General features: G+C 44.2%; 4 protein-coding genes and 1 long non-coding RNA gene across 7 annotated transcripts; 2 read left to right on the forward strand and 3 right to left on the reverse strand.

Moving 5' to 3' along the window:
• Nucleotides 1-1,387: 1,387 nt before the first annotated feature.
• Nucleotides 1,388-4,070, reverse strand: arf6a (ADP-ribosylation factor 6a). 2 transcript variants are annotated; one of them, XM_029141545.3, is made up of 2 exons: nucleotides 3,913-4,070; nucleotides 1,388-3,777 (listed from the first exon to the last, which is right to left on the reverse strand). In XM_029141545.3, exon 2 carries the CDS (start codon nucleotides 3,099-3,101, stop codon nucleotides 2,574-2,576), a length of 528 nt encoding a protein of 175 aa, XP_028997378.1. In that variant the 5' UTR covers nucleotides 3,102-3,777; nucleotides 3,913-4,070; the 3' UTR covers nucleotides 1,388-2,573. The 2 variants fall into 2 exon arrangements, with proteins under 2 accessions (XP_028997378.1, XP_028997377.1); XM_029141544.3 differs by having other exon boundaries at nucleotides 3,909-4,067.
• A 1,854-nt stretch (nucleotides 4,071-5,924) lies between these two features.
• prpf39 (PRP39 pre-mRNA processing factor 39 homolog (yeast)) lies at nucleotides 5,925-12,335 on the forward strand. The gene is made up of 15 exons (XM_029141131.3): nucleotides 5,925-6,083; nucleotides 7,038-7,463; nucleotides 7,675-7,859; nucleotides 7,962-8,087; nucleotides 8,280-8,398; nucleotides 8,560-8,727; nucleotides 8,817-8,997; nucleotides 9,398-9,505; nucleotides 9,600-9,764; nucleotides 10,205-10,331; nucleotides 10,447-10,715; nucleotides 10,820-11,004; nucleotides 11,092-11,175; nucleotides 11,414-11,525; nucleotides 11,690-12,335. Exons 1-15 carry the CDS (start codon nucleotides 6,071-6,073, stop codon nucleotides 11,777-11,779), a joined length of 2,358 nt encoding a protein of 785 aa, XP_028996964.1. The 5' UTR covers nucleotides 5,925-6,070; the 3' UTR covers nucleotides 11,780-12,335.
• Nucleotides 12,336-12,668: 333 nt separating this feature from the next.
• On the forward strand, nucleotides 12,669-14,247 carry faua (FAU ubiquitin like and ribosomal protein S30 fusion a). Its single transcript, XM_029141134.3, has 5 exons — nucleotides 12,669-12,792; nucleotides 13,222-13,303; nucleotides 13,404-13,548; nucleotides 13,779-13,834; nucleotides 14,022-14,247. Exons 2-5 carry the CDS (start codon nucleotides 13,229-13,231, stop codon nucleotides 14,145-14,147), a joined length of 402 nt encoding a protein of 133 aa, XP_028996967.1. The 5' UTR covers nucleotides 12,669-12,792; nucleotides 13,222-13,228; the 3' UTR covers nucleotides 14,148-14,247.
• A 121-nt stretch (nucleotides 14,248-14,368) lies between these two features.
• fkbp3 (FKBP prolyl isomerase 3) lies at nucleotides 14,369-16,097 on the reverse strand. Its single transcript, XM_029141133.1, has 7 exons — nucleotides 15,944-16,097; nucleotides 15,543-15,644; nucleotides 15,333-15,434; nucleotides 15,117-15,252; nucleotides 14,936-15,003; nucleotides 14,756-14,853; nucleotides 14,369-14,634 (listed from the first exon to the last, which is right to left on the reverse strand). Exons 1-7 carry the CDS (start codon nucleotides 16,046-16,048, stop codon nucleotides 14,580-14,582), a joined length of 666 nt encoding a protein of 221 aa, XP_028996966.1. The 5' UTR covers nucleotides 16,049-16,097; the 3' UTR covers nucleotides 14,369-14,579.
• Nucleotides 16,098-16,523: 426 nt separating this feature from the next.
• On the reverse strand, nucleotides 16,524-20,745 carry LOC114849734 (uncharacterized). Of its 2 annotated transcripts, none has more exons than XR_008693849.1 (3): nucleotides 19,711-20,745; nucleotides 17,661-17,765; nucleotides 16,524-17,278 (listed from the first exon to the last, which is right to left on the reverse strand). It is a non-coding gene; the product is annotated as an uncharacterized LOC114849734 (long non-coding RNA). The 2 variants fall into 2 exon arrangements; XR_003784673.3 differs by lacking the exon at nucleotides 19,711-20,745 and adding an exon at nucleotides 18,959-19,676.
• Nucleotides 20,746-25,119: the final 4,374 nt, after the last annotated feature.

The raw sequence follows: 25,119 nt of genomic DNA on the forward strand, positions 1-25,119 counted from the left end.
AGCCGGAGGAGGAAGCGAGAGGAGCGTCGATGGCGGTCTCCGCCGAACAGGACGACGCCGCGAAACCTGCTCCAGAGGCCGGCGTGTGAACTGACAGCTGTGCGAAGGGCGGAGCCTGATGCAACGCCGGGCGGCTGCAACGGGTGCTTCACAGAAGACCCAGCTAGTGCTCGTGACACACATTCAAATGCTGTACACCGCCTGACAGGACCGGAAAATCCCTGCGAGCAGCGCCCTCAGTTCCAAAAGTCCTGTTTCGAGGGCAGATAAGAGTCTATCTGGGTCTCTTCACGTGCGTTTGCGCAGCAGCCGGAGCAGCAACAGGTCAAACTTCACATCAGCAGCTGCAGAGCAAACACCACGCGAGTAAACAGGGACAAGGCCGGCATTCCTGCACAGGCCGGGCCTCTCCTGCTGCAGCCACGCATTGGACGAAAGCCCTAAAATTAATACACAACTCCCCGATGAACCCCCGGCGGAGGAATTTGACTTCCACCTGCCTTTTAACCTGTCGAGCGGTCACATCCTGCCGACAGGACACTCCCAGGCTGCGGGTTTCCATGACAACGGGTTGCATGCGCTTTCCTTCGCGCCCGGTGACATCACTGGCCACAGTTCGCACCCTCCTCCTTGGACGTGTGATTTCACACAGGCGGGTTACTCTGAAGGGCCTCGGTAACGCGTGCAGCCGGCTCAGGAGAACGTCTCGAACACGAGTGATGTAGAGCGAAACGCTGGCCTGAGCCTCAGGGTAACGCTGAAGCTCTGGGCTAAATGTCAGACTGGCTGAGGCCTTGTTTCCTTGTCACCCTAACCTCTGTAGTTACACAAGAATGAGGTAAGACACTGGGCCTGTCCGTAGCCCGGCAACTCAAAACCATCTGCGTATGGACAGAGACTCAGCAGTAAAAGGTATTAATCATGCACTCAAATGTGATGTCAACGCAAATCTTGGTTTGTGAGAACAGTCATTTCCTGATTCAGTAACAATCCGAGGGCCTTTGTCTGCAATTAGACAAATATAAAGTTCCCCCGGAGGGGTTGTTTCAACTTCACCGCATGCCCTTTGTGGTGTCAGCCGGACTCTGACGGACAGTGATACTCAAAGAGCTTTGCCGGAGCACGGTTTACCTGACAATCACTCCCCCGAAACGAGAGATCTCATCATTTATTCACAGCCAGTGACTCACACATGCAGGGGCAGAAAGGAAATAAGCTGAGACTCACTTCACAGTTCTTTCTAGTCCCTCTTTCAACCATTATCACGCCCTAAACTCTCACTTCCTCTTCTCTGAACTCAACTTTCTAACTTAGTAACAGAAAAAAAAGCACTTTTCCTTTATTGTAACGGCTGCAGCTGCTTACTGAAAAGGCATCACTTCCGTACTGATCTGGATATATTTTTTTATTATTTCCATCAGCATAGGCCAAAAAAAGGGAACAAAAATAAAACAGAACAGTGTGTATTAACTGTTAGCACAAAGCTGGTCTGTCTGAAGGACCTTTAGCATACAGACAGGTGATGACGAGTTAAAAAAAGAAAGGAGGAGGAGAGCTGCAGTTGCTGTAGCACCGATACTTCAGATGGTCGGGGGTTGGGGATCCGTAAACACTCGCTGGGGTCCAAAAGTCAGACACAGAGAAGCAGAATGTGCACATCCAGCTAATCTGTAAGTCCCCCTCCCAAAGTGCATATTCAGCGGTCATGAGTACCTAAACTGGGAGCCTTTAACCCCAGCTAAGGCGGCTGAAAATACAAATACTCAACAGTAACGGAAGCTCTGGGAGGAAAAAAAAAAGCTCTAATTACAATAATAAAAATAATAGCAACGATATTATTGGTGGTAACAGATTCAGACCTTGAAACAACAAAAATATATATCCATATCACAGTGTGAGTATCCAGGGTCCACATAGTGTCTTTCATAGAAATAGCAGACATTATGGATGTAATCACTGCACAGGAAATAAGTACTGACACACTTCCGCATTCATTCCAGTACAATCAGTTATGAAAATGATTTTTTTTCTGTCCCAACATAACCATAATACACATTCTTACAAGTTACAAAGGCAGTTTGAACCATAAAAGTGATATGCTGATGCTCGGCGATGGCTTCCCGACTCGTCCCATCCTTTGGATATGTAGCTGGGTCATGACAATACTGAACGTGAGCGGAGTCGGGGGCAAAAACTACAAGTGTCCCACAATATCCCTTCAAAGACGTTATAGAAAAGAACAAAAAAAGTAGGAACTCGCAAGAAAGCGGTAAAAGTGTATTGTATACTTAAACAGTACTGATTATACAGGAAGTGAAGCAAAGAACAAAGAAATAAATCAGAAAATCATAAAGAGTTGCTTCTTGTTTAAATGAAATCTGAGATTACTGTGAATTTATCATTACCAAAACAAAAAATTAAACAAAATATAATTGCTACTCTCTTTAATACATAGCAGAGAGGTTGTGGTATTAATTGCTTCAGAACGAGCTTTTATTTTTAACTAACCTTTTTTATTCTCAGCTACTTTTTTTGCCTCTAAGTGTCCAGGCTGGTGAGGGGGAGGAACATTATTAAGATTTGTAATTTGAGGTAAGCCAGGTCAGGCCCTCATATAGTCCATCCCCCGTGGTCGCACATGAGGGCTGAACGTACCAATTCCTATCCCTGATCCGGGTCAGGCCCAGCTTCTCCTGGATCTCGTGGGGTTTCATGGCATCGGGGAGGTCCTGTTTGTTGGCGAAGATCAGGATGATGGCGTCCCTCATCTCCCGGTCGTTGATGATCCGGTGGAGCTCCTGCCTCGCTTCGTCGATCCTGTCTCTGTCGGCACAGTCCACCACGAAAATGAGGCCCTGGGTGCCCGTGTAGTAATGTCTCCAGAGCGGCCTGATCTTGTCCTGCCCTCCCACGTCCCACACGTTGAACTTCACATTCTTATAGGTGACGGTCTCCACGTTGAATCCGACCGTGGGGATGGTGGTGACCGACTGTCCCAGCTTCAGCTTGTACAAGATGGTCGTTTTACCAGCAGCATCAAGTCCAAGCATCAATATTCTCATTTCTTTGTTGCCAAAGATCTTTGAGAGCATTTTCCCCATTTTGTTTGATGTGCATAAATACTTTGTGGGAAGAGAAATGGGAAAGTTTTATCTCAAAAGGAGAGGAAAGGAAAGTTTCAGTGTTGAGGGCCCTCCACGTGACAGTAGGTGGAGTGACAGCAGAGTCAATATTCAAAAGAACGAGCAGAGGCGTACGATTAACTGGACTGTGAGGATCTGACCTGAGCTGGAGATTTGGATCATTCGCTGGGAGCAATTACATGTGGAGCTCTCGCAGAATTGGGTGGGGATGTATTTTCATGATCCACTGCCCTCCGATGTATGAAGAAAAAATTACATCCCCTTATTTGAAATTAGCCGTTAAGCGCCGACTTCCTTCAAAAATCCACATCTCAAGTTCTCTTTCGCCTTTAAAATCCGCTCGGCCCCAGAGGAGGTGGAACAGCTGCAGCTTTTAAAAATGTATATATTATTATGAAACAAAAGCCTACTACACGAATCAGGCCCTGTCCAAGCCCGGGGTTCCCACTTCCTCCTTGGCTACCGGCTGTCCACACTTGCCCTCAGCCAGTTGCAGTCGATGGGTTTCGCCGCGCGGCGTTTTTCCGATCAGAACACGCCGAAATGCGCCCGCTCCGCTCCGGTTCTGCGACGGGACATCCAGAGGAAGAGCCCTCAAAAGGTCATTGATTCACCCGACTTTCTTCTCTTCCCCCTGTGACACAAGAGCGGTCCGGAGAAGGGAGGGGTGTTAGAACAGAGGACAAGTTTAGATCCGAAAAATATTCCCTCCGCGCACGGAAGGAGCCACGCGGAAACACGCGACGCGGACACGGGGGTAAATACCTACGTGTGCGGCTATCATCCCCCAGTCTCCCCGGGCCGTTTCTCCCCGCTCTTGCCGCTCTCCGTCTCTCTTCCTCCCTCTCTCTCCAGCCGTTCAGTCACAGCGGTGGCGGTGCTGTGTTACCGGAAAAGGTGCGGACCCAGATCAGCCGCCACTTCCTCTACAGCGCTCACACACACTGGTGCTGCGTTCAGGGGCTCCCCACGAGGTCTGAAATGCGAAAGCATAAAACACAAAATAACATTTAGAGGGGCTTCACGGTATACTGTATTCCTTTGAATAATCCCCCATCCCCGTACTTTTATTACCGTATGGTGCTTTATCTTATCTATGTTTTTCTTTTTATATATAATGTTTCTTAATAATGACATGTACTATTTAGCCCACACTCAAAAATGGGCCCCTGAAGACATACAGAACAACATACCTAGGACCCCTGTAGACACAGTAACTACAATTATCTTTGTTGACTTTTAAAATCATAAAAAAATCGTCACTAACTGACCTACAGACATGAAATATACATAACACCATGTTTTGCACACAAGTTTTTCTGCTAAAGTTGATGAAGTTGGTTAGGTCAAAAAATCATGTAGAAGTAATACACACTTCTAAACCATTATGTCCCAATGAAAATTTATAGAAATAAATATCATCATAAGCTCCACAGAGTTGTAGCAGTAATATGACGAGGTCTGAACCTACACATTTCTTCAACTGAAAGCTATAAGCTCTCAAGCTACAGCTGGATTGTAAATAGGTAATTAATAACAAAATAAGAGTAAGAATAGACTTAGCTATGTTTTTAAATATATCCATATATATTCCAAATATACAAAATCCAAATACGTTGAACACTAGATCATATTGGTAACATATAATTTATTAAAAATAATCACAGTAAGGATCTAAGGAACATTTTACTGAAAGTGTAGCATTTCCGACTGTCCCTGAAGGCACTATGCGCCATTTCGCATGCGCGCCTTATAAAAAAACTGATCAGAGCAGCAGACCGGTTCGTAAGCGTTCCCCACAGTCACTGTTGACGCCATTTAAGGTTAAGTTCTGCATTTAATCACCCCTAAATGTAAAGTCCGTCACAAGAATTACGCGTGGGCCGGTTCACATGAAAGGGATCCAAAGCTTTAGCAGGTAGATGACCTCAAGAGGGGCTTTTTCCCGACATATCTTGTCATTCATTCAAAGCGGTTCCACTATGATTAGTCTGTGACGTGGATGCTGAGCAGGGCGGCCGGAACAGCAGGACTTCATGGGCGAGAGCTATTTGTACTGAACACCTGCCTATTAACACGGACTAAAAACACATTGACTTAATATTACCCACACTATAATTACCAAACACCTAAAGCAAATAATGTACTAATGTTCTGTAGCAGAACATTCGTTTTAAAGAGTACTAATTTCCTGACACAGGCCTTTCAACAGTGTAGGTCAAGATCTTTAAACTTCACCCCGTTCAAATATTTACCGGAGATTGTGCGATGTACAATAACCTTCCTGTCTGCGTTTTGTACCCTGGATTATAACTGTAAGTGTAGTTAAACAAAGTGCAGCTTTCATTTCAAAATAGATGAATACACATTGTGTATTCTTATTACCTCATCCTAAATATGTAAAATTCTGGTAATAAGCCTAGTAATTTCAAAGTAAAAGAAATAATATATTATCATACTCATATTAGTTATTTAACACAATTTTTTAAAATAAATTACCCAAATTAAACGCTGAGTTAAGTTATAGAAATGTAGTATTAACAACAAAACACATACATAAAAGTAAAAACTGTTGAACTGTTTTTTATATATTACTTATTTAGGTTACAGTTTATACATCAGTATAAGCTCAGTTAAATGTAATGTGCATACCAGGCGTCTTTATTTACTTCTCTAAAACGGATCACTGCAATTTCCATGTAAAAAATACTGATTTCAGCTTCCACACGCGTTCATCTAGCATTGGTCTTTAGGCGGTTGTTTAAAAAAAAGGTGGGGACGGTTTTATTGTCCTGCGCATGCGCCTACGCGGTCTCTTTACTTCCTCTAAGTTGTCGAGAATGATAGTCGATGCGCGCCTGGCTGTTGTGAGGTAGATAAAGTGACTTCGGAAGCTGCACACAAGTTTACAAGAGCGGTCGTGTTTGATGGAAGACAGTGGTAAGATCGCAAAGAATGTAAAATTAGTCACAATTTTTTACAGTGCGAGTAGAAATGTGGAAATTCGACATCCTGCTAACAAGCGTAGCAGCTAGCGATGGTGTCGCTAGCTGGTGTCGGTGCTAGCTAGCTAACATGGTGGATCTGCTGGGACCGACTATTTACTGGAGACGGAGGCCTGTACCTAGCTCGTTGCGTTTTTTAATATGTAAGGCGACGAGGATTTTATATTTTCTAACATTGGATTTCACTTTATTAAATTACAATGTACGTCCGCGCCGAACCGAAAATTCAAGATGGACGCTTATAGTTGAGCGTTTTATGTTCATATGCGACGATGTCAAGCTAGCGTCGAAGCCTTTTTAGTTGCACAATACCCAGGAAATAGAATGGGCCGAGGCCCAACTTCAGGTTGAACTTTAGCCGTGCAAACAACCTTCTTGGCGCCGCATGGCCTCGGGCACCGAAGAAGGCCAAAGCTAACTTGCAAACATTAATCATTAGTGAGGTAGCGCTTAATCGGCCTTTGCTTTTAAAGGAGTAAGAAGCTGTTAAGCTCGGCGGCTTTTAACGCTAATGGTCACGTGTATACGCTATTTTCAGTAACTTTAGCTAAGTTGGATATTGAGCTAATGCTGGCACCCGAACAAGGAAGTGAATCGTTGCACTTTTACTCAGTCGATCGATTAGTTAGAAATGTTGTTGGCCTGTAAAAACTATAATTGCGACTTAACATTTGTAGCTAAAGTTCGGCAATTTTATTAAATGGTGAAATAAATTTACCAGACTAATTTTAATTTTTTTTTACAAAATTTCCAAAATTTGCTCTTTGAGGTGTTGATACTTCACTTTTCGTTGCTGTAAGTTAAAACCAGGTGATACATATTGATACACAGGATTATTTCTAAAGTTATTCCACTTTAAACACCATCAATTTGATGTTCTTTTTAACAGACCTTCACCCTTCAGAAGCTACTGTTACTGGAATGCTGAACACTGAGTCCCCTGCCATGGAGAGCAATGGGGATGCCTTTCTTCCGTACCTTCCAGCTTCTGGTCAACCTGCAGAGTGGTCACTAGACCAAGTGGCTCCAGAGCCGTTCGCTAACATCTTGCCCGGGGAGTCTGATGCATCCCAGGATGTTCCTGGGCAGCAGCAACCAGATCAGCAGATGAATTCCACAGAACTGGGGTCTGTGGAGAAGGCAGTTGAGCAGTGTCAGCTTGCCACTGCCCAGCTCTTCCAAGAAGAGCACCCTCCACCTCCGCCGCCGCCACCACCTCCACCTCAGCCCGCAGAAGAGCCATCAGAAGAGAATACAGAGCCAGCGTCTGAACATGGTGCAGACCCAGAGGCTAATATATATGATAGCACTCAAGGTAATCACAGTGTCCAGGTTTTTGTCACCCTTTATGTAAACATGAATTATCCTTTAGAGGAATTGTTAACTCATGCCAAATAAGTGGAAATTTATAATGTTTAGGGTGGCTCATGATTGGCTACCGATTCAGTTGATAAGTTCATTTTGGCCCTGGAAAAGGCAGCAACCATACAGATTCGTAACAAGTATTTTCCTGTTCATTTCTCTAGATGGGGTGACACAGATGGCAGAGGATGGCATGGAGCTTGAAGACCCATCCAAAGAGATCGCTCAAGAACCTGTTTCTCTGGAGCCAGAAGTGCCCAGTGAGTTTGAAAGACTTTTTAAAGTCTGTGAAGACAACCCAGAAGATTTTAATGGCTGGGTCTACCTGCTGCAGTATGTGGAGCAAGAGGTAAGGGCGGACATGCATTTTTGAAATATGCCTAATTTGTTTGAATCCTAAAATTGAACAGAGTAATGTAAAACCAATGTGTTTCTCTTTTCTGCTTTTCAGAATGTCCTTACATCTGTGAGACAAGCATTTGATGTTTTCTTCTTACATTATCCCTACTGTTATGGCTACTGGAAGAAGTATGCAGACATTGAGAAAAAACATGGCCATATACAAGTTGCAGAAGAGGTAATATAATTTGGACCTACCTCCCCTAGATTACAGCTTTAGCAGATGTTTTCTAAAGATGTGAGATGTGTAAGTCTGAAATGCTATGTTGATTAGATGCTGCTTACAGATGTTTTTTAATATAGAGTAACAAATACTCGTGATTGTGGTAAATGGTTGTTGACATGCTTTCTTGCTTGCTTTGCTCCCAAGGTCTACAGAAGAGGATTGCAGGCTATTCCTCTGAGTGTTGACCTGTGGCTGCACTACCTGACCTTCATCAAAGAGAACTCTGACAATACCGACCCAGAGACTGAAGGACGCATTCGAGCGTGAGTGCAAGATTTATACTCTATACTCGGTTATAATTTAACCAAAGATCAGTATTTGGTCAAGTTGATGTCTAAATTCCTTTAATTTACTCAACAGTCTGTATTAATCAGTTGACATGTAATTGCATAAAAAAAACAAGCTTTTTCTTTTCTACATTTAGTACCTATGAACATGCAGTACTTGCAGCAGGCACAGATTTTCGCTCGGATCGTCTGTGGGAGTCCTTCATTAACTGGGAGACAGAACAGCAGAAGCTGGCTAATGTCACGGCAGTCTATGACCGCATCTTGGGCATCCCAACCCAGCTTTATTCACAGCACTTCCAGAGGTATGGAATAAAATCAGTCTTTAAATGACTTTGATTGCTGATGTACATTGGTGTTCTCTAGGTGGGGAAATAACTTTATGTCTGTGCAGGTTCAAGGACCATGTACAGGGCAACCACCCCAAACACTTCTTGTCAGAGGAGGAGTTCGTTCAGCTGAGGGTGGAGCTCTCCAAAGCCAGTCTATCGGCGATGGTTGGGGACAATGACGAGACGCCTGCTGTTCAGGAGGAGTTGCCACCTGGTACCGAGGATCTTGCAGATCCGGCTAAGGTATAAATACAACTCACTTCTTATAGCAGGGACGTAATTACTGTTTGCAGGGTTTATCTGGAACCTGTTCTCGATAAAATGGAATCAAAAGATTCGTTCAGGTTTAAAGAAAAGTGTCTTTATGTCAGCAGCTAAGCCACTGAATACCATGTGGGATTCAAGTTGGCATCCAGTCAGGGACTTGCCCTAAAACTTAAAGGATCGCCTGAGGCACCTGCACCCAGAGGCTGATAAGCAGTGTGTATACATGCCTCCCCCTCTACATGCTGCTTGTCTCTGCCAAGCCCATGGTGATGTAAATCCTTGGCTGCAGGTCCAGCAGTTTTTCCATCAAGTGGAGAATGTGATATGATAATGCAAACAAATGTGTTGATCATGTTTGTTTTGTGTTCTTATTTAGAGAGTGACTGAGATTGAGAACATGCGCCACAAAGTGATCGAGGCTCGCCAGGAAGTCTTCAACCACAATGAGCATGAAGTCAGCAAGCGCTGGACCTTTGAAGAAGGGGTATGTATTTTGTATCTATGGCAATGGTGATTGTTTACTGTTCCTTTTCATATACACAGACACTCTTAAATAAACATTATTGTATGTCTTTTAGATTAAGCGACCATACTTCCACACCAAAGCCTTGGAGAAGACCCAGCTGAACAACTGGAAGGAATACCTGGACTTTGAGATCGAAAACGGGACTCCTGAGCGTGTGGTCGTTCTCTTTGAAAGATGCCTCATCGCCTGTGCTCTCTACGAAGAATTCTGGATAAAGGTAATGTGACCGCTGACCGCTCTCGCACTCCTGCTACTTCCCTGCACTTCCCCCCATCAACGATGATATCACATCGCCACAGTAAATCGTCCTGCACTCTCTTTGCGTGTAACGTTGATATGTGACTGTATCTGTTGTATTAGGAGATGGCCAGCTTGCCACACAAGATTTGACTGCAGCATTTGCCAACTACTACGTTGCATCTTCTTCGTCTCCCACTACCTTACAGAAACTTATCTAATTGGTTCCATGAAGGTGCTGATGGGTTTACACAGAAAATTTCTAAAAACGATCTTGTCAATGAAGAATTCACTGCTTGTGTCGCCTCGAAAGACTTTGGATTTAAAATGTACTGTCTTTTTCATTTCTCTTTCCTCTCTCCTTTATCTCTGTCCTCTCCTGCATTTCTTCCGACTTGCTTTCTCTCTTTCACTCTGAAGTATGCAAAATATCTAGAGGGCTACAGTACTGAAGGTGTGAGGCATATCTACAGGAAGGCGTGCACCATCCATTTACCCAAGAAACCAACCATTCACCTACTGTGGGCAGCCTTTGAGGAGCAGCAAGGTGATTGACACTTTATTAAAACATGCAAATTAAACAAATGAGCAAGAGGAACTAAATACTTACCTTTTATTGCAAAGTTTGTCCTTTTGACAGTATTCTGTTTGTCTTTGTCCAGGTGACATTGAAGAGGCTCGTAGAATCCTGAAGTCTCTGGAAGTGGTTATCCCAGGTCTAGCCATGGTGCGCCTTCGGAGAGTCGGCATGGAACGTCGCCTTGGTAACTTGGAGGAAGCAGAGGCATTGTTAAGGGAGGCAATGGAGTGTGCGAGCAGTGCTACTGACACATCGTTCTATGCTGTGAAGCTGGCAAGGCAGCTGATGAAAGTGCAAAAAAGTCTTAGCAAGGCCAAGAAGGTGCTGCTGGATGCTATTGAAAAGGACCAGGTGAGACTTGAACTGAGAAATTTATCTTTAGGCAATAGAGCTCACTGCCGATGTGTAAAATAAAAATAAAATACACAAATACATTATTACTGTGATTTTTACAGACAAGTTCAAAACTTTATCTGAACTTGCTTGAGCTGGAATACAGTGGGGATGTGACACAGAACGAGGCGGAGATCTTGGCTTGTTTTGATCGAGCCTTGATGAGCCCAATGCCTGTGGAGTCCCGGCTCCTTTTCTCGCAGCGAAAGGTGGAATTCCTTGAGGACTTTGGCAGTGACATCAATGTGTAAGGGTTTTTTTTTCCATAGAAAGACTCTATAATAAATATTTTTACCATGTGTTGTATTGAATTATATTTTTTACAATCTCTTAGGCTTGTGGCTGCACATGAAGAACAACAGAAACTACAGAAAGAAATTGAGTCCTCAAAGAGGAAGGCTGAGAATGGATATGACAGGTGCGTAGCGGGACAGGCACTGGGTAACACCAATTTCAAAATGTTTTATTCAGAGTAACCTGCCGAAAATGTTTAATATGTACTTAATGCTTCTGCAAGTATTGACTGCATCACAAATGTATGGCATGTATAATGTATGTTGAATTTTAAAGGTGGGCATACCCTGAACTTGGAATGAAGGATACTGTATTTGATCATATTTTTATTTTTATTTTTTTTTTTATTTTTTTTCCTCCAGCTCTCAAGAACCTGATGCCAAGAGACAGCGTGTGGACGACAGTCTAGCTGCAGCAAATTCAATGACAGACATGCAAGCTAATAACTCTGCATACAACTATAACTGGTACCAGGTAGGTCAAATTCTGGGTTGTTAAATTATAAATCAAAAATAAGGTTTATTGCTTGGTAACACTAAATTTTTAATTTTTAAAGCTAAATTAGTTTGAGATGCGATTTCAGTGGTGTGAAAGAAACTTACCTTTTTGTTTTTTTTTTTCCTTTTTGTTTTTTTTAGCAACAATACGGCGGATGGGGACAGAATTCCTGGGGGCAGTACAACCAATATGCCCAGTATAACCAGTACTACCCCCCTCCTCCTACATAATAGACAAAATCCCAACCTGAAGATCAAGACTGAGGAAATCATCCTTTCTTTGACTTGCCTAGATTTCTGAACAGGGCTACTTTGACCCAGCAACAGACTGCAATATAGACAAATGTTTCTTTTTCTGAGTTAATGTGTGCTGATCAGTTAAATTACACTTTGTAGCCATTGGTTGGAATACAGAACATGCTGTCCTCCCTGGCAGTCATGTCGACCATTTACTTGTTATTTTGAAAACAAATTGCTACATTCATCTCTCAACACTGGCTGCTTTTCTGGGTTCTTTTTAATGCATGTTAATTGTGAAGACAAAATTAACTTTTTCATTGTGTGAAGGCTTTTTCATTTTAGATGGGACTTAGTTTGTTCTCTTTCTTAGTGTTTAGGATTAGAACTGCAACTAAGGTGGCATTCATTAATGTAACACTGATTTGTGTTTCTCCTTCCCAAGCTGAAAGATTTTTCATATTTCATGGTTGTTTCCACAAAAAGAAATGAAGATTTCCTCGTTTTTTATTTTGACTTGATTTCATAATAAAGAGAATGATATCCTGCAGTGTCTGTCCAATTTTAAGTCTTCAAGTATTCCTTATTGTATGGTGTTGTAGACACATGACACCACTTCAAGCATTTTTAAGAAGTTTATGCTAATTTTCAGTCAATATGTGTATAAAATAGCACATGACGCTCATTTAGTTAATGCAGACTGACTACGTAGTGTTTCCTGCTGAATAAGGGCCAAATGAGCCAAACGATGAAAACTTAATTGGTCAACTCATGCTGGATAATTAAAAGAACTAAGCGCAGGTTTGTAATACTTTGTTTAATATTATTGAAATAAATTGCATCACATTATTGGTGTTCTACGACGCAATGGCCCATAACTGATATCGACTAAGGTACAACGGGCGTGGCCACAGTCCTTCGTTTGCTACGTAAATCCGCACATGCGCAGTGTGGGCGTGGAATCAGTCCTTTTTATGCCTAGCGTTGGACGACTAGCATCAAACGAGGTAAGGCCTGTGCGTTTTATTAAAATATCTCAATTACTTGGTAACCTAACAGACTCTGGCAAGCGGGTCGAGCACTAGCATCATCTTCTGTCACCGGTTAGCCTTCATTTTGGCCGTTACGGGCTATATAATGTGGTTTTTATCCCACATTATGAAACGCGTGTCCCATGTGGCTAGTTTAGCTAGCGTAGCATTAGCTACATACCAGTCATCGGAAAGAGTTCAAGATCCCGACACGTTGCTTTCGATCAGTTCTCTTTAGTTTTCAACCCCTCCTTCACAAGATAGTACAAACTGTGGTTAACATAACGTTGAATTATCTAGTAGACGTCTGGAAAACATGGCGGGCTTTATGCCCGTGTTAGCTTTCACATTATCTAAGCGGTTTCCGCATAACGACTGAACTTTTGTCTCTCGCGTTTCCCCCAGCATCAAAATGCAGCTGTTTTTGCGTGCGCAGAACACTCACACTCTTGAGGTGACCGGTGAGGAGACCGTTGGACAGATCAAGGTAAAGTGTTTATGTTGGGATTAGTAGTAAAATGGAATCGGCTGAAGTGTATTGCGTTAATGTGGAAACTGACGAGAATAGGTTTCTCCTATCGTTCCAGGCCCATGTCCAGGCTCTAGAGGGTCTCCTGGTTGAGGATCAGGTACTTCTGCTCTCTGGGTGCCCGCTGGAGAATGATGCTTCCCTGGCATCCTGTGGTGTGTCCGAGCACTGCACCTTGGAGGTAGCTGGCAGGCTGCTGGGAGGTCAGTATCCACACCCAACACAAAGTTAGACATACTGTAAACGCTTGTAAAGTTTGTCACAAACCCTGTTTAGTAATACCACATTGGAGTTTGTATAGTGTATATGCTCTTTAACTATTTTATAGATTTCTGAAGACAACCCTGCACAAGTATTTTAATCCACTAATGCAATATGTTTAACATTCAGTTTTCCTCAGCAGTATACTAATTATTTCTGTTCCACCCATTAGGTAAGGTCCACGGATCTCTTGCCCGTGCCGGAAAGGTCAGGGGACAGACACCCAAGGTAAAAAACAAAAAAAACAAAACTAGATCTTGATACATTGTCACCTGGTTTTAGACAAGTGTACACCCTTTGTATTGTCCTAGGAATGTAACTGACTTGTTTTTGAATGAGTATGTATTTGAGTAATGTTGGGATAGTGTGGACTGCAACATCAAAGAATCAATGTTTCCTGTAAACATTTGTGCAGGTTGACAAGCAGGAGAAAAAGAAAAAGAAGACTGGCCGTGCCAAGCGTCGCATCCAGTACAACAGACGCTTTGTGAACGTTGTGCCCACTTTTGGAAAGAAGAAGGGACCCAACGCTAACTCCTAAGTGCTTTTTTAGCCAAAAGGAGAAACGAGGCCACCACCCATCATTTTTCACCAAGTTAAATGTTATCCTGTACAGAATAAAAGGTTTGGCTTGGAATAAGTGCATGTGTGGTATTAAGTGATTTTTACAAACCCTGCTTAGTTACACTAAATTACAAATGTGTAAAGTTGTTTGGTAGTAATGGCAACAATTTGATAGGCATAAAAAAACGAAACCACTCATTTAGAGGAGAACTGATATGGCTTTATTTGTCTCTGTACATGCAAAGATCAAAATTACTGGGTTATACAATACTGACAGGCCCATTCTAGTCCAAACATTGTAACGGTGTCATTGTCTTGATGTGTCACTGAAAAAGAAAAGAACCTTATATCCTAACTTTATTTACAGCAAGGTGTTCTTTGTAATGATACTTGCTAACCAGCATCTTTGTTAATCCACAGACACCAGTTCAACTTCAAAAATCAGTTTTGCATTCGGAGGAATTCTGGGGGAGCTTAAGTTAAGGAGGAGCTAATGCTGAATAAGCTTCGTACAAAAAATTAAACAAAAATCAAATTAAAAGGATCATTTTACACATGTACTTCATCAGGCATAGAAAAGGATACTTCGACTCTGGGACTCCTTTCTTTCCGTAGGCCCACTCTGGTTCTATCTCCAACCGAGCGGTTTCACCCTTGCTCATTGTTAGCAGGGCCATGTCCCACTGAGAAAGTAAAATATAACTTGTGTCATACAAAGAAAAACTAAACAGCTTACATGCACAAAGCAGAAAAAAAACAACTCACTCCTTTGATGACTTTGCCCATGCCAACTTTGAAGCTCAGTGGTTTTGCTTGCTTCTTCTTTCTGGCAGCTGAGAGAAAGAGCAGTTTTAAAAAATCTGTATTCATATACACATTTTAAGACTATGAGAAGTTACTATATGCCCTTCACAATTAGCGCTAGTGAAGTGTAGAACATTCACACCTGTGGGAATATTGGTGTCAAATACAGTGCCGTCTTCCAGGGTACCAGTGTACCAACAGCTCACAGTGTCCCCTTTCTTTGGGAAGTTGGTCTTGTCGCCTTTCTTCAGCACCGACTTTGTGTACTTGGGTGGACCCTAGAAAAGAAGACATAAAGATGTGATGTATAATATTATAAAGTTAAAAAACCTGTTCCTATACAATGCTGAAGCCGGACCTCATCCACAACTTCTGCTTTGACTTCTTGGGGCTTCTCTTCGATTTTCACAGCTTTTATCTGTTCAGTCACGTTCTCTACCGGTTCCGTGCCTTTAAAACTCTGCAATCAAAACGATACACAACAAACAGTAGCACTTGTTCATCTGCACGCGGCTGTCAATCAAACCAGTAAGCACCACATTGTGCTGGAAAATCAACCATCACTTACTTTGCTCTCAAACAGCTGATTGTAGGCAATGACCAGTTGTTCTTTCTTCGCTGTTTTTGCAACGTTTTTCATGTTTCCCAGCAACTTGTGCTCGTTGAGGAACTGCAAGGAAAGATGCAATTACAACAGGAAAGTTAGAATTTTGTGCTCACGACAATGACACATTTCAGCCAAGACACTTTTTTAAAGTCGTAAATGCGTCTTTTTCAGCTGTCATAAACATGCATTGGGTGCACGCTGCATAACGTTCCCTCTGTTTCTGGTCCACTGACTTCTCACATGCTAAAGCTGCGTTTCTCATGTCGCTCCGCTTTGCTAACAATGCAGCATATTGCAGTCCAAACACAACAACCGCATATATTCACATTGGAAACACGACGACATTTATGAGGCGAACGTACCGAATGGGTTGCATTATCCTGAATAAACTGTATAATGTCTTTTTTGGAAAAATCATCACTTTTCAGCTGCTCATCAGTCCACTCCCGTGTTGGTTCAGCCGCCATTTTGAGAGGCGAACTGAACTTTGACCCCGATGGCGTATAAACGATGCCCTGACCCGTGTTTCCTAAATATTCCTTATTGTTTATGGTCAATAAAAAAACACGTATAAATACAATTAGGTAGAGGACAAACTGAACGCTGAAAAATAAAACAAGGACGTTTTAGTTAGTGCATCTAAAGTTAATTAAAGAAATTAGTACCTCTTGAGCAGATACTCTAATAAATAACCAATTACCGATAGTCTGTCTTAATAGCTATAAATACTGGCTCATTATGGTTGAAAACAAAACAAATCCATAAATCACATATATTACTACCAAATAAGATCGTTTTCTAACACATCTAAATAAGATAAATGAAGATAAATGACAAATGCAAATCAAAAACCTCTATTATTCCTTTGTTGTCCTTATTGGCATTGTCCGTATATATTGAAACAGCAATATGTAAATTTTGTATTAGACCTACATCCTTTGTGCACCTGTAATGATTTTGCCGCTGCTGCCCAGCAAATGGCATCATGTGCATTAGCGCAACCTTGTGGACAGCGGAATTCTTTCATTGGAATATCTTTATCTCTGCGGGTCTCAGCGTAAAGGACCCGCTACTGCCTGGATTTGGTGCATTAATTCCACCAGGAGGAAGAGAACGTAAACACATTTAATAAAAAAGTGCATAGTATATGGTTAAAAAAGGTCATAATATAGGATATGGTTAAAACAAGTATCATAGTATCGTATGTGATAAAAAAGTTTAATAGTATAACGTGATAAAAAAGTTTCATAGTATAGTGTGTGGTAAAAAAAGCATCATAGTAAAAAACACAATAACTTGATTGCAATTGCATGCCTAGTATTGTGTTCATAAACTTATAGCACTTAACTGGTTTCCTCCTTTATTTTTAGTATGTAATTGAAAATAGTGTTATAGTATGTGGTGAAAAAAGTGTCACCGCATACAAGACTATGACACTATCGCTACATGCAACATTTTTAATGTGTCTGTATATGTTTCCTAAACAGGCATGTGGCACGTGGTTATAAATGTGAGTATGATAGAAAGGGACTTGTGTCTTACTGCTTTACTCATAGTTACTATGTCAATCTCATTTCTGTATCATCAGCCAGGTGCTGCTGCTGGACTGAGACTCTTGGATCCATGCACTGAGGTAAAGCCTCAAAAAGCCTCACATGTCTCAAAACGGGCCTCGCTTGCTTCTTGTCATCAATAACCTTCAAAAGCAGAGAGAGAGAGAGAGAGAGAGAGAGAGAGAGAGAGAGAGAGAGAGAGAGAGAGAGAGAGAGAGAGAGAGAGAGATGATGGTGATAGTGACGACGATGTTGGCACCACTATACCTAGCTGTAAAACAAGTTCACAGAGTTTTCACCCTGGCTGGTTACTAGGCAACAACAGAGACACTGGGTGAGAAGCATATGAGGAAGAGGAGAAAACTAATTATTTCCTTAGAAAAAAATTCTCAGGTCTCATTTTGCCTCTTCAGCCGCCCGTGAATCAAAGCTAGTGACACTTTTAGATATTGTGATGTTTTGATATATGTTTATGCAACTGTATCTGTGTATAGCTCAAAAAGTTCTAGGTCCTCATAAAACCTACCTCTTTGGTTTCCTCCTCTGCTCATATTCCACCAGCATAATGTTTGCTTTTGTACTTTGAGAGGAAAGAGCCTCCCGCAACTGCTGATGGGCGTTTTAGTGGAACCTGCATCACAGACATTTTCAGCAGAAAGGAAAAGTCAATTGAGGACCATGTCTAGTGGGTCTGAAGTATTTCTTAGAAATGCAAAGCTGAGGAGCTTAAATGAGCTCACATATTGGGAGGGGGGGGGTCTAATCTGTTTCAGCTCATAAGGGCCCTTCACATCTACAGGTTGCACAAGCAAACAATACACAGGCTTTGAGATGTGCCTCTCTTGAGAGATCACAAACAACATAATCCTCAGGTCATGTTTGCAGAGGCACATTTTTAGTTACTTGGTTAAACACACACAACCACTGTCAGTCAAAAGGTTGTTAGAAATATATTTTGGGCAACATATTCATATTACAGGTAAGATGCCCTTAAATTAGTTTCAGTGATGAGTACATGAATTTATAATAGATTTAAAAAGAAGTGATTTTGATCTGTAGAGTATTTTATGGTATATATAGCGGGAAATGCATTTTCTTCTGCCTTCCTGTCTGTCAATCAATTGAATTATTTAATTTAATTTAGCCTGACTGCAGTTACACCCCCTGGCCGCTAGGGGGTAGTATGTACACACAGTTAATAGGGATGCTGCTGCACGTTCACAAAAGATCGATTTTTTAAATATGACGTTCACAATACAGCTTGACGGCAGTGAAAATGGCCACGACTCATTCCGCTGAAGAGCACAACAATAAACTGGGTAAATAAATTACAGGTGCATTGTGAGGGGAAAAAGGTTTGCAATGCTTCTCAGGGACAGAGTCGACAATTTATTGCCTGGGTGGATGGTGTTAATTTAGTGTTTATGGTAAATCCACTCAGCGTTTATCTGTTATTATTGATGAGTAGAATAAAAACAAACACTCACTGTTAATGTGCTGCCGTGCTCTGTGTGTGTGTGTGTGTGTGTGTGTGTGTGTGTGTGTGTGTGTGTGTGTGTGTGTGTGTGTGTGTGTGTGTGTGTGTGTTTAGCGCGAACAAGATCACCTTAAAATTATCCTAATATAGTTGTAATGTTGAAGCCAAAACACCGATGTCATCCTTTCCCAATAACTCTCACTTTGCAAATGCATTAATTTGCAGACTTTAAGAGTGGCGCTGAGGGTAAAGTGCACGCATTTAGCAGAAAGTGAGCAACAGGCGGAGAGACAGACAAAAGTCAGTCAGGTCAGATGGTCAGCCATTTGAATAATGTATTCACTCACAGAGCTGTATTCAGGGAACGGAACACAATCACATTCCCCCTTCGGTGCCAGTCAGGCGTAGTCGAGCCTCGAACACATCATCCGCCTCGACGCGAGCCAGGCAGCGAGTGCGCTGCTCTGCTCTTGAAGCATTTTTCCAAATTCCACCCCCCCATCCCTCCTACTCATATCAGCGGAATTAAAGGCTTTCATAATGGAAATCATCCCTCAGTGGACTTGGTCCACTGTGGATAATGTGTTTTCTGCTCAGAGCCTATTAAGCTCCCTCAAAGCCATATGTCAAGTCACCTGCCCCTGTGCTCTGGGCGGTGAGAACGCGCCTTTGGCTTCGTGTGGAATACGATTCATGCGCCGCCGCAGCTCCAGCCGGAAAATCACACCTCGCACGACGCGGCGCCGGTGTAAAGTCCAGCAACACGTGGCGACGCGCGTCTTTCTATAAACGTAAACGCTCGGTCCGCGGTGCGGTGCCGCAGTTGGGGATCCCTGCAGTCACGCTTCCGGTGTCCACGCGCGGCGAGGCCCTCGCCGACGCGTGGACACCGGAAGCGTGTCCAATTCCCAGTGTCCCGTGTCCAATTCCCAGCTTAGCCTGCAGATCCGTAGCCTCAGCACTGGTCCTCGCCCGCCCTGCCAGATCTAATCTCTTGGCCGCATGCCGTGAAATGGGGCTTATTAGGAGTTTAACCGAGATCAGCCTGACCCTGATCTGCGCGCGCGCGCGCGCGGGGGGGAGGGGGGGGATCGCTCACCTGAAAAATCTGGAAATCATGAGAAGTGGGTGGCAGAAGGGGTGGATCTCAGTCACCAGAGGCTTTGCTGTGCACCGCGCCACGCGCTGCGCCTTCTGTCTCCGGGACGCATCATCTGTTAGCTGCTAATTAGAAACCAAAGGGAAAAGATGGATTTGAAGTTTCAATTGGAGCCGCTCCCAGTATGACGTCGCACGGGGCTCGAAGGGACAGACTTGTGAGGCGCGCGCGCGCGTTTTCCCCCCAAACAATAAGATCGTCGATCGTTTGATCGATTCCATCCCATAATCTGTCTGCGCGTCTGTGACTCATCGTCTAAAAGACGGCTTTAAAAATACAGTGCGGTTCAAACGAAACGAACGGTTTCTTCTGTTATTCTGACACGTAGTCTGTCTCTCCCTTAAGGCAGAAACCGACGTGTAACAGCGTGAACAGTTATGTTTCCAGCCAATTTATATTCCGCGCGTTTTCAATAGAAGAGTCGTGATTTCAAAGCAAAGTAGGGACGTCTGGGTTATTTTCGCTGTGCTGGTGGCAATCTGTCCTCTATTTCACTCCAGCCATCATTTTGGGGCCAGACTGAAATATCCTCAGAACTATTGGATGGAATTCTGCAAAATGTCACCCAGACCGTCATTCTCCCTAACGACTCTGGCCATCGCTTAACTCTCTACGTTCCCTCGCACCGGAACGGGCTCCACATTTGTTCCTTGAAGCCTCAACGTCTACGGGTGGATGGGTCCTTGAACGTCTCTCAACCCAATGCAATGGGAGAGAGCAGGGCGGCGTTGCACCAACAGCACAGACGAGACAATTAGAGTGCGGACGATCTAAGAACGCAAAGAGACTTAGCTCAAGATTTACGTGCAGGCAAGTGGAGGAAAAGCCGCCGAAGAAGTGGAAGAGTGAAACATACATACGAGCAGGAGAAATGATTATAAATAATAAATAATAATAATAACATGCATTTTAGTATTAATGACTTGTTGTTCACATCTGACATCAGAGAGTGTTTACTTGACAAGCCCAGTTTTGCAGCTTACTCACTTCACTGATGCAAACTGACTCAGACATGTTGACAAATTCTATATTATCTAGTTCTGTGTGTAGCAAATCGTTAGCTACTGTTTCATCCATATCTGCCACTAATTCCCTGTTGCACTCAAAGCGTCATGTGGAACTGGAGCGAGACTGTTTTTCAGAATGGAATCGGAATGGACGGCACCCCTCACCTCATCAGGACATGGAGTAAAACACTGAGCGATCCCGTCTGACTTTCACTGAGCCGAACGTGTCGGGATGTAACAATTTCTCCCCCCATTTGTCCAAACAGCGGATTGCATTTTAGAGCAATCCCTTTCCTTTACAAGGACACAAACACGCACGGGGGGAAAGAGAGCAAACACGCTAGTTGAGGGGTTTTTTGTGTAATTGAAAATGGGTTTACGTTCAGTAGATGGAATTCCATCTTCCTCCCCGCGGTTCAATCTGCTGGGATGAAGCAGGTTTACGGCGTCTGCCGAGTTAAAAAAAACATCATGACCGCAGAGAGAAAAAAGCTTATTGATAACAGAAGGCGCTTTTTATACTTAGTATTTATGAAACACATACTGGAGGTTGTTTCTATGGTGCAGCCGCTCCTTTAATAAAACACATTGTTGTGCGTTAGATGCAGCAAAAGCTCCGGAATGGCCCTTTATCACTTTCATCTGAGTAAACATGTGCGTGCTGAAATAAATGCACTCTGGGGGAAATGAAATAGGAACCGGGGGCGGGAGCGTTTGAGGGATCAAGTGTTGTGTGCTTAGAAGCCTGCACATGCTCCTGGGCGTGCACCTGGTGCAAAGCCACGCAACTTTTGTGTGCGACGGCCACGAGCGAGGCGACGGGACGGGTTTTAAGGTCCAGCTGAGCCGCTCGAGCTCGGAGGTCGACCGGCGCGTGACACCTGACGTGGGGCGAGGCCTCCATGCAGAGCACATGAAAGGTTCAGCCTGGACACACACACACACACACACACACACACACACACACACACACACACACACACACACACACACACACACACACACACACACACCGTAGATCCTATTCCCCTTCAATAACGCAGAAATGGAGAGTGCCACTTGCGGAATTGTCTATTGCGCCTTGCATTTTTTTGAAGGCGTCAACCAATCTGGCTCGCTGGCAAAATGTGCGACGGGGCCACTTTTAAAGAGGAAAAAAAATAAAAATAAAAAAGGTCACGTCTGAATAATGAATCGATGCGGGGAATGAAGTGCAGCACCTGCGTCCGTCTGAGGTTTGGTGAATTCCTTTCAGCGGCCTCAAGTTCAGTGTCTGTCAGAGACACGCTGGAATATTCACTCTAAAGGGCTCAAAAATGCAACAGGGAGCACATACAGGAACAGAACAAATATTTATACCTTCCTCCTCTCAACATATAGAATATGTCAATAGGAGAAATAAAAGAAGCACAAAGAGGGCGATGGTGGTGGTTGAGGGTGGTTCAGCTGTGATGTAGTCCGGCATCAGAGCATGATGAGACTCTGCTGACAGAAAAGCCATTATCTGGATGGGTGAGACGGTTGAGACGGGTGAGACGGGTGAGTCGGCCGACGAGGCTCAGGGCTCATCAGCGTAAAGGACACCGAGGGGAGGCCACGGCAAAGACGGTGAGACGTTCCAAGGTGACAGACGGGCCCCTTCAGTGCAATGGATGAGGCAGTCGCCGCCTCTGGGGAGGTGAGCGATGAGTTCTGTCCACATTAAAGCAGGAGTTAGAGAAATTAAAAAAGTTAATGATAATAAGACAGATTATATTCATCTATAAGCCACATCCATGTCTTTCCTGTCCTTTCTGCCAGTTGTGATGCGTTCAGGTTCACTCTGTTTCCTTGGACATTTGCTGCAGCTTCACATTTCAGTCCTAAGTGGTTTTCAGCCTGACTGTTTATACCCAAACAGCAACATCCTCTTGATAACAGTTGTGCAGGCGAAGCTATTTGCTTGTGTTGCTTGTGTTATGTAGCCTTTAAGTGACTGCATTACTAATCCTATTCTTTAGTCTTGATTCAGTGTTTGATTTGAATAAATAGTAAACACTTGAGTGGTACAACAAGGGATGTAATCACCAGTGAGCGGCAGCGAGCGCATCTGCTGAACAGTGGGCGACTCTCTCCATAATAATGAGTGAACCCGGGGAAGCGGTGCCTTCAGGAGCCAGGTGGAAACGCGGGTTCCACGCCTGACCCCGCTGCCTGGCTCCACGGCAAGACAAGACCACAGCTCGTCCTAATTATATGGAGCCGATGGGACCATACATCAAGCCAGACGGGTGTGTGTGTGTGTGTGTGTGTGTGTGTGGGGGGGGTGCTCCTTTCCGTGGGTCTCACCTCCGTTTAGTTTCATCAAGAAAACAGGAGACAACACAACACAACACCAGCGAACTCCCCTCGATGAGTCAGTGTGAATCCAACACGCTCACAGTATTTAGTTCGGTCCCTCACACCCTCTGGATTCTCTGACAAACGTCCGCAGTCCAGGCCGCTTGGTCATTAAAACCAGATTTATATGATTGATGTCAATACTTATCAAAACACTAACGCCCCCCTGTGTCATCACGGGCCCCAGGCACCTATTCTGCCCTCATGAAGGGAGAGACGGATGGACCCAAAGACTGGACGGGAGCGCGGGACGGGAGAGCAGGCGGCCCAGCGTGATTCACCGCCGCGGCGTTAGCCGATAGCCGCGCCGGCGGATTAATCAGTATGCCGCGCGTACCTGAGGGCTGCACTAGTTCTTTATCGCCGCGGCAACTGTGGCCTTCCTCTAAAGGTAAGGTTAAAATGGAGATTAGGCTTTGTGCCGGCGCTCCTCCTCTAATGAACCTTATCTCCTCTCACTACCCATCTCTTCATTCCGTCTCCCCCCTCCCCCCACGGGAGCCGGGGGGAGGGGGGCGCCCGCGGGCACTCACCCCGTCGTCCCCCGCCAGGTTTAACCATCTCAACCCAGTTGGATCGAGAGAGTGGGCTCCAGCGTTAGCGACGGGAAGCAAAATCCACACTCGTCCCCGTGCGCCCAGTCATAAAATAAAGTTTTTTTTCCTATAACAATAAAAGTCTTCAGCTTCTGAATTACTCATATTAAGCGGATGTCTCCCAAAGTTGCTGCCTTTGTAGTCCAACGTTCCCTCTTTTGTTAGCATCGGTCCACTGGCGCTCAACGGGGGAAGCGCTGCCCAGGGAAACGCAGAAAGGGAACTTTATAGTCAAAAGACTCCAACTTCAGACGTTACCCGTTCGATTTGATCAACTCAGCCAATTGAAGCCTCTCGCCGGCTTCGGCACGTTTCATCACAGAAGGATTGTGGACTCAGACGAGATCCGTCCCACAGATGTGGGCTGTGGGAACAGATCCACACGTGGGACTGATACAGACGAGAACCTGGGCTTTAACTCGTGCGTCTCTGAGTCCAGAGCTGCTGCATTCTATACTCATTTTACAGTAGGATAGAATGAACATGTGCAAAAATGCTGGAACTCCATAAACTGCTAATTGTGAGACTGACGGTGTAATAGAAAGTGCGTCAATACACCAGTGGCACTTTTTTACAAACCCACAGCAGCTTGTTTGCAGCTGAAACAACTAAATCTCCTGTCTAGAAATCTGCAGGACGGTAAATGGTTTACGGTTTCTCCTCCGGCCCCTTTTGTTCCGCTGCCGCCGCCGTTCCCGCCGCTAATCCGCCGTCCGCGTGTGATCTATCATTTACCATTTCAATTCCTAACCTCTCCTCTTTGTCTGTCTTCGCGGGGTATCATCCTAGTTTTCTCCTCTGTGCGGCTGAAATGTAGATCTCAGCGGGCCATTTGCATGAAAAAGGTAAAAAAAAAAATTGTTGCTTCAGCTCCAAGGGATGTATCTTTTGTACGTGCACTATTGTTCACACCCAATCTCTGCAAAAATGCTCAAGTCATTTCTCTGCATGAATGCCCTTTCTAAACCAACAGGCTTTAGATGAATTCTAAATCACTCAATGTGCTCCTCTCTCTCTCTTCCTGTCAGACGTCTCGCATCCAGCGCCGGCATGATGAATCTGTATGCACATCTGCCAAGCCGTCCCTGTCTCCTCCCGCTCCTCCTGCTTTAACTGCCCCCCCCCCTCCGTCTCCCAGCCCTGGACTCATTTGATTTAGGGCGTAATCGCGGGTGGAGATCTGTGGCAGGGTGTGGAGAGGAGCGATTGCCGTGCTCCGCTGAGCGCTGAGGATTAGATAGAAGAGAACAATGCCCAGGAGGTTCTGTGCTGTGCTGCCACGACCCGCTACGTAGACCGAGACCCGGCTCCGAAAGCAGAGGTAGGCTTGACTCGTTTCAAGCCTCTATTAGCATGACTCTCAGGCC

This window comes from Betta splendens, chromosome 24 (assembly GCF_900634795.4).
Source record: "Betta splendens chromosome 24, fBetSpl5.4, whole genome shotgun sequence".
NCBI lineage: Eukaryota > Metazoa > Chordata > Actinopteri > Anabantiformes > Osphronemidae > Betta > Betta splendens.

Coding starts and splice junctions, on each gene's coding strand:
- fkbp3 (XM_029141133.1), bottom strand. CDS start 16,048: ATGGCGGCTGAACCAACACGGGAGTGGACTGATGAGCAGCTGAAAAGT. Junction 15,435..15,542: donor ATCAGCTGTTTGAGAGCAAA/GTAAGTGATGGT, acceptor TTTTGATTGCAG/AGTTTTAAAGGCACGGAACC. Junction 14,854..14,935: donor TGGGCAAAGTCATCAAAGGA/GTGAGTTGTTTT, acceptor TTACTTTCTCAG/TGGGACATGGCCCTGCTAAC.
- faua (XM_029141134.3), top strand. CDS start 13,229: ATGCAGCTGTTTTTGCGTGCGCAGAACACTCACACTCTTGAGGTGACC. Junction 13,304..13,403: donor AGACCGTTGGACAGATCAAG/GTAAAGTGTTTA, acceptor CTATCGTTCCAG/GCCCATGTCCAGGCTCTAGA. Junction 13,549..13,778: donor AGCTGGCAGGCTGCTGGGAG/GTCAGTATCCAC, acceptor TCCACCCATTAG/GTAAGGTCCACGGATCTCTT.
- arf6a (XM_029141545.3), bottom strand. CDS start 3,101: ATGGGGAAAATGCTCTCAAAGATCTTTGGCAACAAAGAAATGAGAATA.
- prpf39 (XM_029141131.3), top strand. Junction 8,088..8,279: donor ATATACAAGTTGCAGAAGAG/GTAATATAATTT, acceptor TTTGCTCCCAAG/GTCTACAGAAGAGGATTGCA. Junction 9,506..9,599: donor GCTGGACCTTTGAAGAAGGG/GTATGTATTTTG, acceptor TATGTCTTTTAG/ATTAAGCGACCATACTTCCA.